We start from the raw sequence: 12,070 nt of genomic DNA on the forward strand, positions 1-12,070 counted from the left end.
CCATCACCACCACCATCACCACCACCACCACCACCATCACCACCACCACCATCACCACCACCATCACCACCACCATCACCACCACCACCACCACTATCACCACCACCACCACCACCATCACCACTATCACCACCACCATCACCACCACTATCACCACCACCATCACCACACGCTTCTTAGTGCAAATCATCTCATCTAGCCCATTGAGAAGGTTCACCCCATTATCCAGGGTAAGGGAGGGGGGCCTACTTCCCCTTATCTCCCTCCTTGATGAATAGGTTCTCACGCCCCATTAATCCACCCAAGACGATCCCGGCTCTATCTAGAGAGAGAGAGAGAGAGAGAGAGAGAGAGAGAGAGAGAGGGAGACGTTAGTAATAGTAAACTGAGAGGAAAAGGAGTCTTGTGCAAAAGGAGAAATAAAAGGGAGAAAGTGAAGATTTAGAGCCATATTCTGAAACACTGCCTAACTGCATTGTAGGGCTCTAATTGAATACACACATGTTTCTAAAGGTGTTTTATTGTGGTTCTATGAAAATTGATGAGATTTCTACATTATAAACATTAGAACCCTTTTGATAACTCGATTCGTATCTTTGGCTTTCGAGAACAGACAAAAATAACGAAAAAACAATAAGATTAAGATAACAGAATGGAAACACATCTAATAATTAACATTATCTTGTCATTTAACGAAAAAGATATCAAGAGAAAAAAAGAAAGATTGAGGAAAGGATCACATAAATAGAGAGTTCTAGAAGGAAGAAAGGGAAGGAAAAATGGAGAGAAATGAAGACAAACAGAGAAGACAGATAAAGGAGACGCAGAGGATTGGACAAACAAGGGAAGATAGGAAAGTGGAGGGAAGAGGGAGACATGGAGAGAGATAGAGTCGAGAAGGAAAGGAGAGAAAGATGCACACGGAAAAAGGAAATAGAGAGAGAGAGAGAGAGAGAGAGAGAGAGAGAGAGTAGAGAACAAAGAAAAGGGAAATTGTTAAACTTCATGTAAAGGGAAGTAGTGAAGAAGCTACACACACACACACACACACACACACACACACCACTATAGCCCTCTCTGTGATCTTTACTGGACACGTAACAAAGTGTATTTTCGATATCAATTTGGTCCTTCCATCGCTCACTTCCCAAACTTCTCGCCACAGAAGTTTCCTCAGAATATCTTCCCAATTTGAGAACTTAGAAACGTCACCCTCCTTCCTTCCTTCCTTCCTTCCTTCCTTCCTTCCTTCCTTCCTTCCTTCCTTCTTTCCTTCCTTCCTTCTCTCATTTATTTCCATTGTCTTTCTCTCCCATTCTCTCTTTTCTCTTTCCTTCACCTAAACTGTCATCTCTCTCTCTCTCTCTCTCTCTCTCTCTCTCTCTCTCTCTCTCTCTCTCTCTCTCTCTCTCTCTCTCTCTCTCTCTCTCTCTCTCTCAACCGTCATCTTTATTCGCTTGTTTCTATTAATAAACGTCGTCTCGAATAGAAAAGAATGAAAAGAAAGAAAAGAATAAAAACGAACAAACTAAATGTGATCAGAAGTTTTACTCTGTGTGTGTGTGTGTGTGTGTGTGTGTGTGTGTTATCAATGTATGTGTTGCAGGAAACTCACCCTTATTTATGGTGCTGTTGCTGTTACTACTACTACTGCAAGCTCCACCACCACCACCACCACTACCACCACTGCTATTACTTCTACTATTATTATCACTACTACTACTACTACTGCAACCACCACCATCACCAACACCACGACCACCACTGCTATTACTTCTACTATTATTATCACTACTACTACTACTACTACAACTACCACCATCACCACCACCCCTACCACCACTGCTATTGCTTTTACTATTATTATCACTACTACTACTACTACTACTATTACTTTCATGTCACGGCCTATAGCTCCTGTAGGCACACTGTATGGAAAGCGCTGTTCAAGAAAGCGATGTTCAGCTTCCTCACATTATTTATTTATATTTATAGTGGTACCCATATTAAGGCCCATATCACCACCCAAGCGCATCTTTGGTGTAATCATGGTGACATGTAGGTAACTTTAAACCACTCCACAAATGGCATAGCTTAAAAGCGGCGTGTGGTGGGATTCGAACCTTCCGTAGACGTCTGCCCGATCCCACGCTCACCACCTCATCCACTACGCCACCGCCTCCCTAAAGAGTACTACTACTACTACTACTACTACTACTACTACTACTACTACTACTACTACTACTACTACTACTACTCTCTCTCTCTCTCTCTCTCTCTCTCTCTCTCTCTCTCTCTCTCTCTCTCTCTCTCTCTCTCTCTCTCTACTACTACTACTACTACTACTACTACTACTACTACTACTACTACTACCTACTACTACTACTCTACTCTCTCTCTCTCTCTCTCTCTCTCTCTCTCTCTCTCTCTCTCTCTCTCTCTCTCTCTCTCTCTCTCTCTCTCTCTCTCTCTCTCTCTCTCTCTCTCTCTCTCTCTCTCTCTCTCTCTCTCTCTCTCTCTCTCTCTCTCTCTCTCTCTACTACTACTACTACTACTACTACTACTACTACTACTACTACTACTACTACTACTACTACTACTACTGCTGTTGCTACTACTGCTCAGTGTCTTTCTCTCAGAGAGTGAGTGAATGAGTGAGTGAGTGAGGGTGTTATCTTGTTTCAGCACATTTTGACAAACCTGCTCTGAAGAAACATTATTTATAAATCTCAAAGTCAAAGAAGTGAAATAAGGAAACAAATCAATGGGTCAGCAGTGCAGCACTCTGAAGGTGTGTGCCCACCTGGAGGTGGTGGGCCAGTGTGGCGGCGCTGACCGCCTCACCCTCTGCCTGCCCCGCAGCAGAGGGAAGGGAGGCCGGCGCCTGCTGGGGGACTTCATCTTCCCCAGCGCGGGGGACGGGGCAGGCCAGCACAGGTCTGCCCACAGAACCTTGGTGGCCTTTGGCCGGGTCGCCAAAAAGGACGGCGCCACGCCCGTCAGGGTGGACATCCTGGCGGGAGCATCTCTCGTGGCCCGCCGTGAGATCCCGCTGGCTGACCTGCTGGCGGGACTCAAAGCAAATAAGATCGGGCGCCGATCCGCGCTGTTCTTCAGCCTCAGGGCTGGGGATGCAGCAGGCGGCGCTACTGGGGCTCAAGACCAAGCCCTTGTCACCGTGTTCCACAGCGGAAGGCTTCTTGACGAGCCAGGGACAACTAAGAAGGAGAAGCAGGAACCACCAGCAGCTGAACACCAAGCCAGCCTGCCCCCAGGCTGATGACACCCAGCTCATCCTGCCGCCATATGCTGTATACACTAACTCCGTAGCTAGCCTGATCACAGAGGTCACATACTGTGTCCTCACCCCCAAGGTCACTGTCATAGACCTTGGGAATGGCCGGAGGCGGGCAGCTCCCCAGGCCCAGCTCCGGCAGGAAAGGGAAGACACTCCTCAGGCTGGCGAGACCGCAGCACAAGAGGTCGTACACCGTGACCTCGGGGATGGCTTGGGGTGGGTCGCCCCCCAAGCCCAGCCTTCCCAGGAAAGGGGCCATACTTCTCAGGACGGCGAGACACCCGAGGTCGTACACCGTGACCTCGGGGATGGCGAGAGGTGGGTCGCTCCCCAGGCCCAGCTCCGCCACAGGAGGGAAGAATATCGTGGAGGTCCTCAATTGTCTTGCAGCCTTCCATTCTGTCCCCATCTGAGCAGGGGAAGGATATCTCACGGAATGGTATGGGCCTAGTGAACAGCCTGCTGCGGTGTGCGCAGGCCATGGCCTTTACCTTAGTTATGTACCACGTGACCCTGGAGTGGTGCTGAGTCTACTACCACGGAGCACCACTACACCACACCACACGGACCACCACTCATGGTGTCACCACACGCTACACACACTGTCACCGCCACACAGGCGCCACCCATCAGACCTTGAGGTGGTAGCTGGTGACGCACTCGTAGTCTCTAGGATAAGATAGGCTAGGATAGGTTAGGGTTAGGATTTAGGTTAGGTTAGGTTAGGTTAGGGTTAGGATTAGGTTAGGTTAGGATTAGGTTAGGTTAGGTTAGGATTAGGATTAGGTTAGGTTAGGTTAGGATTAGGTTAGGATTAGGTTAGGTTAGGTTAGGTTAGGTTAGGTCTCTCACTCTCTATTTAACAAGTCTCATTATAACTAGTACAATATTCTGAAGCGCTTTTTCTTTCATTATAAAGATTTTGAAGAGTGTTTCTCTCATCAATAATGTATAAATGTTGTTAATATGTCACAACAACCACAGAAACAACAGTGTTGTCACTGTAACTAAAACTGTGAATGCAGTGGCGGTGCGGCGCAGTAGTGCTGCAGGGAGCCGGCCAACAGCACGTCAGTGATAGTTATGACATTCTATACCTAGACTTTAGTAAAGCCTTTGATAAAGTGCAACAACAGAGACTCTTAAGAAATGTTAGGGCGTACGTGGATGGCAGTTTTAGGGCCATTGTTATCGAGAAAATATTACGGTCCGGGTGAATACTGAGGTGCCACAGGGAGCAGTTTTAGGGCCATTGTTATTGCTAACATATACTAATGATATGGATAGTGGAATCAGTAGTGATATTAGTAGATGACACCATTATAAAGAGATTGATTCGATCAGATTTGGATGCAATCGCCTTGCAGGCAGATTTTGATAAGATGAACAAATGGACAGACAGATAGCAAATGCAGTTTAACATTTACAAATACAAAGTATGTAGTGTAGCTAGGTAGAGGAAATTCATACAATAGATATACAATTAACAACGAGGCCCTGCTAGGTTCAGAATATGAAAAAGATTAAAATTTAGAAGTTATAGTTAGCTTCGATCTTGGTCAAAGAAAGCAATGCATAGAGGCTTCAGATAAGGGAAATAGGTTACTAGGATTCATTTTTAGAAGTGTTAAAACCAGAATTCTTGATGTAATATCAAAGTCATATTCGGCGCCGGTCAGACCGCATCTAGATTATGCGGTACAGTTCTCCAGAGTCTCCACATTATAGGAAGGATATCCTGTAGGTCTATTAGAAACAGGAGGATGTCTAAAAGGACACAAGGGATGAGGGATATTCTCTACAAAGCAAGACTGAAGATACTAGACTTGCACAAAGCTGATAGAAGTATTTGATAGATTATAACAAAAGGGACATTAGCAAAGTTCTTAGGATCATTAACCAGGATAGAACCAGAAAATAATGGGTTTAAGCTTCAGGTTTAGAGAGATAAACTGGTTCTTGAAGTGTTGCAGCTAAGCTTTAAGAAAAGATTAGGCAAATGTATGGCTGAGTATGATAGATGGCTTTAGGGAGTTTTGTTCACACAGGGACTGCCTCGTGTAGACCTGATCTCTGCAGCTCTCGTTTTCTCTCTCTCTCTCTCTCTCTCTCTCTCTCTCTCTCTCTCTCTCTCTCTCTCTCTCTCTCTCTCTCTCTCTCTCTCTCTCTCTAGTATCTTGTTTAGCCATTCTAACTACATATCTTATCACCATATTTCATAGATGGAGGAGGAGGAGGAGGAGGAGAATCATTAAGAAACTCAAGGAAAGAGAAAACAACAGTAATTTTTCTGTCCTTAAGTAAGTAGCAAAAAAAAAATAAATAAATAAATAAATAAATAAAAAGATTGTAATGTTGAAGGTTCCTCCCTGCCAAAGGCCAAGTTGTAAGAAGGAAACAAAGATGATCTATCACCTCTCAACTACACAACTTCAAGTCCTTAACATACACACACTAGACGCAGACAACGTTAACACCACTCCCAGCCTTCACCCCTCCCTCTCCCTCTCTCGCAGTGCTGACGGGGAATACATCATCACCACCATGACGAAGGCGGTGCTTCACTTCGATGGTACGGTGAAGTGGTCTCCGCCTGCCATCTTCAAGTCCTCCTGTGTGATAGACGTTCGGTATTTCCCCTTCGACCAGCAGGAGTGTTTCATGAAGTTTGGCTCCTGGACTTACGACGGGTACCAGGTGAGCGCTGGCAGGTGGGACAGAGTGGGACAGGTGTTGCTGCTGTTGTTACCTGCTGGCTATGTCTTTCTGTCTCTTATTTATTCGATATTTTAATTTTTTCGTTTTTACTTTCATGGAACGGTAATATAATCTTGAGTAAAATGTTTTAGGGATGATGATAATAAGTTTTGCTGTTGTCTTTACCTTTCAGCCTCTTATTTTTTTTCTTTCCTATTTATTTTTCAGTAAGAGAATAGTAACATACCTTGCGTCAAAACTTTCTTCTCACCCACAAGAACAATAACAATGAAAGTAACACATTTCATAATTTCAAACCTCTTTTCTACTTATCGTTTCCTTTTAAAACTAGTAGAAAATCCTTAAGTAGTCAGTAATTAATGAAAGACGTGCCAAAGATCCTATAAATGGCTTTACCTGTGTTAATTTGATCTATAACAAGCATCCCACACCTGCAGATTGACTTGAAGCACCTGGACCAGCACGAAGGGACTGACCTGGTTAAGCTTGGCATCGATCTAGCAGAGTACTACCCGTCGGTCGAGTGGGACATCATGGGAGTTCCGGCGCAGAGGAACGAGAAATTCTACCCGTGCTGCGTGGAGCCCTACCCTGGTGAGTAAGCACTGGGCACTGGGCACGTGGGTTAGAGAAGAGTTGAGGTATTAAAAAAGAAAACATACATAGAGATGGATAGATAGATAGATAGATATGTAGACAGATAGATAGTGTGTCGGGTTAAGAAAGCATCTGATAGAGGTCTTTAAAAAAATGTATAGATTTAATTGAAGATAAGTGTAGAAACTGATTTGATTTACATGGGTACGTTGAATAGAGTTCTGGTAGAGGTCTTAAAGTGGTAGAAATTTACAGGGAGGTAAGTGTAACTGGATTAACTTTTATACGTGTGTTGGGTTAAGAGGACATCTGATCAGGGTCTTAAAGTGGTAACGATTCAAATGAAGACAAGTACAGAAACTGACTGGATAGAGAACTTTTAGTAGAGGTCTTCAAGTGGCCGAAACTTAAGCGATGACAAGTATAGTAATTTTGAGAAACTTTTGTACGATCGAGGTCTTAAAGTTGTGTAGATTCCAAATAAACTAATTTGAATTTCGTTTATAACTTTCTGAATATCTAACTCATCTCTTTCACTTCTTATGCAATGAACTTTTCTATCCATTCCAGTAAATTTGAGTCACTTTTTTTACAACATTGTGACTTCCTAACACATCTTTTTCACTGAGCCTGTAATAAGCACAAATATAGTTAATAATTTTTGTCATGTTTATATTTTCTTGAGTTTTTTTACGCAAGCCTTAATCACTCCAATACCGGGACATATTTTTACTTTGAGATTTGTGTACGATTAGACCACTTTATTGATATTAGGAATGGTCTATTAAGGTCAGAAGATTAATGGCCACAGTCTTCACTATTTTAATCCCTCACATTAGTTTCTGAAACTGTGTAAAATCACCAAATATTAAGCAGAATGAATATGAAAACGCGTCATGGTACTGAAGGGGTTAAGAGAAAAAGCAATTGCAGAAGAACAGGATAGAATAAATAAAGATAGGAGCTGAGGAGAATAATTAGTTAATTGCCAAAAAAATCAGAGGAAGGTAGAAAGCAAATAGGAAGAGAAATATAAGCAGAGGTAGAGAATGAAAGAGAAGTTTCGTTAGTGAAGGAGAAACAGAATAGGTAAAGAAACAAAGGGTGGTTGTAAATTAATTCTGCAGTTAATAGTAGTTGATTGCCAGAAAGAAATCAGAGGAAGGTGGAAAGCAAATAAGAAAACAAATATAAGCAGACAGAGAAAGAAAAAGATAAGTTTCGTTAGTGAAGTAGAAACAAAATAGGTAAAGAAACAAAGGGTTTTGAAACATCTTAGTTTGTTGTAAATTCATTCTGCAATTCCACCTTACCTTCACCTGCTCGCCTTACTTGCTCACCTGATCCCTTGCCATCACTCACCTGGCAATCTGCAAAGCTCACAGTTACCCCTTAAATATTTCACCTTGTCATAGTCTTTCGTTTTCTTTCATTCTTTTTTTTTCCAAGTATGAATCTCTCTCTCTCTCTCTCTCTCTCTCTCTCTCTCTCTCTCTCTCTCTCTCTCTCTCTCTCTCTCTCTCTCTCTCTCTCTCTCTCTCTCTCTCTCTCTCTCTCTCTCTCTCTCTCTCTCTCTCTCTCATCAAGCATCTCATCTCCATCATTCTCTGCATTTCTCATTTTTCACACTAACGCGCATTCTCTTCCTTCTTTAATCCTCCACTTCTCCTCTTCTTTCCTTCTCTCTCTCTTTTTATTTCCTCTTTTCAGACTATCTTTTCTTACACCTTATCATACTTTTTATTCTTTCCTTTTTCTTCTCATGTTCTTTCTCTCGTGATCCTTCTCTTCTTCCTTTTTTCTCTCTTTACCTCTACTTCTTGTTATCTATTTTTTTTCTTTTTTCTTCCTTCACTGTTCAATTTCGTCTTTCTTTTCCATGTGTTTTCATGTCCTTGTTTATCGTTTGCCCTTTCTATCTTGTCTTATCTTTCTTCCTAATTTATTTGCTGTATTTTTGCTCTTCCTAATCTTTTCTTCTTATTCCATTGCATCTCCGTGTATATTTATCTTCATTTCCTTTATAAAACCTTAAATCTTTTCGATACTAGGACACATTTTTACTTTGGGATTTGTGTACGATGAGACCATTTTATTGACAATAGGAAGGGTATATGGAGGTCAGAAGATTAATGGCCACAGTCTTCACTATTTTAATTCTCCACCTAAGTTTCTGAAGCTGTACAAAGTGACCAAATAGTAACCAGAATGAATATGGAAACGCGTCATGGTACTGAAGGGGTCAGCTAACACTTGTCTTCTCTTATTTCTTTATCCTTGCATATTACCATGCCACTTCCTCAGTAGAAACTCAACTAACATATTTCTTAACCTTTTCTTTTATTCCATTGCATCTCTGTATATATTTTTTTTAACATTTCTTTTGCTCCGTATCCTTGTATGTTAAACCTTAACACTTTTTCTCTTTTTTGCTTCCGTATCCTTGTATGTTACCACGCCACTTCCTCAGTCGAACTTTTTTTCTAACCTTTTCTTATTAATCCATTGCATCTTCGTGTATATTTCTCTTCATTTCCTCTATAAACTTTAACACTTCCCTTCTCTTACTTGTATGTTACCACGCCACTTCCTCAGTCGAACCTCAACTAACACACCCGTTTCTCTTTCTCCTCGTCAGATATCTACTTCAACATCACGCTGCGAAGGAAGACTCTTTTCTACACCGTGAACCTCATCATTCCCTGCGTCAGTTTGGAGTACCTCTCAGTCCTCGTTTTCTATCTCCCAGCTTATTCCGGGGAGAAAGTGGCCCTGTGTATTTCCATCCTTCTCTCTCAGACCATGTTCTTCCTCCTGATTTCTGAGATCATGCCCTCGACCTCCCTGGCAATGCCGCTGCTAGGGAAGTATCTGTTGTTTACTATGCTCCTCGTCGGCCTCAGTGTTATCGTCACCATTATCGTTCTCAATATTCACTACAGGAAGCCGTCTACTCATCGACTCGCGCCCTGGGTTAGAAAGGTGAGTGAGTGAGTTAGTGGGTGAGAGTGAGCTATTGCGTGATTGAGTTAGTGAGTGAGTGAGTGATTGTGTGACTGAATGAATGAGTGAGTGTATTCATTGGTTCTTTGGCTACCTGGTTCACTGGCTTATTTGAGTGACTGGGTGATTGACTGGTTAAATGACTGATTGGTTCGTTGATTGATTGGCTAAATTGACTGACTGGTTGACTGGCTGTGTGATTTACCTGACTGATTGACTGACTGAAAGGGACACATCAATTAGATCTTGTATGAGAGAAGGAAGAATGTTTTGTCTCATAATTTCTCTCTATTTCTCTTTCTCTCGTCTCTCGGGAGGATGTAGATATGACTGGGGTGTTTCTTTTCCTTTTCTTACGTGTTGAAAATTACTCTCTCTCTCTCTCTCTCTCTCTCTCTCTCTCTCTCTCTCTCTCTCTCTCTCTCTCTCTCTGTCTCTCCCTCTTTTCTCCATGCTCTCAAAGCCCTTCCCGCTACTTTCCGCTCCTTACCTCCAATTACCAGCTTTATTCACTGGTTCATGTCCCACGCGCGTGTCCTCAGATCTTCATGGACATGTTGCCGCCGATGCTGCTAATGCGCGTGCCCAAGAAGGAGGAGTCGAAGGGCAGCGTGCACGAGTTGCCCTGCTCGCGTCCCAGGGAGAACGGCAGCAGCACCAACCTCAGGGAACGCTTCAGGGACAGGCCACACCACTTCCCAGGTGAGGCGGGGAAGGGCTCAGGGTTCAGGGACGAGTGTAAAGTTTAGGAGTGGATGTGGGGATGGTCTGGTGTGTGTGTGTGTGTGTGTGTGTGTGTGTGTGTGTGTGTGTGTGTGTGTGTGTGTGATAGGTGTGTGTGTGGTGTGTATGTATGAGCGTACAATACAGGTGAGTGTTTGGCCCTACTCAGCCCCAGGAACTGTTATCCATTAGAGCGGTTGTTTGTCGCCTGGGGCAGTTTTGAGGCAGTAACCGCTTGGGGAGATTCTTTCTGTAAGACCTGTGGGGAGAGTATTGTAGGGTCCCCAGGTGGAGGAAGAGCCGCCAGGAGTCACTTACCTGAGGGAGCAGGGTCGAACAGCAGGTGTCTGCCCTCAGGGTCCTCCCACAATGGGTTCCGTCCCCCTGGCGGCGGCGGCGGCGGCTGTCTCCCCGTGGGCATCCGTATGGGGTCCCTGTCTGGGCTGGGGCCGGCGTGCGGAGCGGGAGTGGACGAGGACGGGCTGGGTCCCTCCTCGCCGGGCATCGCGGGCAGCAGCGGGATGTTCGAGGTGCCCTACGGTGACCTGCCCGAGTGCTTCCACATCTCGCCCGAGGCACAGGCACACTACCCGGTGGAGATCCAGCGCGCCATCCAGAATGTTAAGTTCATCCACCACCACCAGATGCAGCAGGACAAGTTCGACGAGGTGAGTGGTCCGCCTTCACCCTCAACAGCCTTGCCTTGTCCTCTCTCCTCTCCATTCCTCCTTCTCCCTTAGCTTCCTTCACCCTCCTACCTCCTCTCCCCGCCCTCTCTCTCCTCTTCCCTCAGTGTCCTTCAGCTCCTGCCTCGTGCCTTTCCCCCCTCGCCTTCCCCGTCTTCCGTCCCTCTTCACTCTCAGTGTTCCCTCACGTGTGTTGCATTTTCATCCCTCACATTTCCTCCGGCGATAACTTATATAGAGTGCCGCTGTGCCCTTGTTCTCTCTCTCTCTCTCTCTCTCTCTCTCTCTCTCTCTCTCTCTCGCTCTCGCTCTCGCTCTCTCTCTCTAATTAGCAGTAGGAGTGAGCTTCGTTGCATATTCTCCTGACACACGACGCGTCCTTCTTTCATCTCCGCCTCGATGGAACAACAAGACTTCTAAAGACCCAACACTTCCTTCCTTCCCATAAAAGTCCCACCGTGTCCCTTGCTTTTCCATCTCGCCTCCTTTCCTTCTCTCCTTTCCCCTGCAGGCTTCCACGTGTCTCCTCCCTCACTCACCCACCCACACCCACACCCACCCACCAACACACACACGCCTAAAAATACTACCCACTTCCATCGCCTAGAGACGTACTTTGTCTTGGGCGCCCACGGTTCAGGCTAATTGTCAGACGTAGGGCGTGAGAAGACTAGCTGGTGGTGGTGGTGGTGGTGGTGGTGGTGGTGGTGGTGGTGGTGGTGGTGGTCTCATTTTTTTTTTTCGTTATTTTTGAGTTTCCGAGTTTTATTTCTCGCTTTTTTATGAGTTTTTTTATTATTATTTTTTAGTTTATTTAGTTTGTTTTAGTTTTCTTTCGTGTGTTTTGGGGATTTTTTGGTGTTTTTTTTTTCTAATATAACTTTTTTTCATTAGTTTGTGAGGAATTGTTGACTCTCTCTCTCTCTCTCTCTCTCTCTCTCTCTCTCTCTCTCTCTCTCTCTCTCTCTCTCTCTCTCTCTCAACTATAAAGTAAATATATTAGCATATTTCCTGTCCTTGCTTTTCTTTTTCCTATTTTTTTCCT

General features: G+C 44.3%; 1 protein-coding gene across 1 annotated transcript in view; it reads left to right on the plus strand.

Annotated features, from left to right (window-relative positions):
* The window catches only part of LOC123507454 (acetylcholine receptor subunit alpha-L1-like), a 231,844-nt gene that overhangs the window by 216,959 nt on the left and 2,815 nt on the right, over positions 1-12,070 (plus strand). The window contains exons 4-8 of the mRNA XM_045260334.1: positions 5,815-5,995; positions 6,454-6,610; positions 9,252-9,595; positions 10,159-10,318; positions 10,697-11,007. Coding sequence (XP_045116269.1) covers positions 5,815-5,995; positions 6,454-6,610; positions 9,252-9,595; positions 10,159-10,318; positions 10,697-11,007 — 1,153 coding nt within the window. The remainder of the gene's footprint in view (positions 1-5,814; positions 5,996-6,453; positions 6,611-9,251; positions 9,596-10,158; positions 10,319-10,696; positions 11,008-12,070) is intronic.

This window comes from Portunus trituberculatus, chromosome 22 (genome assembly GCF_017591435.1).
Source record: "Portunus trituberculatus isolate SZX2019 chromosome 22, ASM1759143v1, whole genome shotgun sequence".
In the NCBI taxonomy this organism is placed as follows: Eukaryota; Metazoa; Arthropoda; class Malacostraca; order Decapoda; family Portunidae; genus Portunus; species Portunus trituberculatus.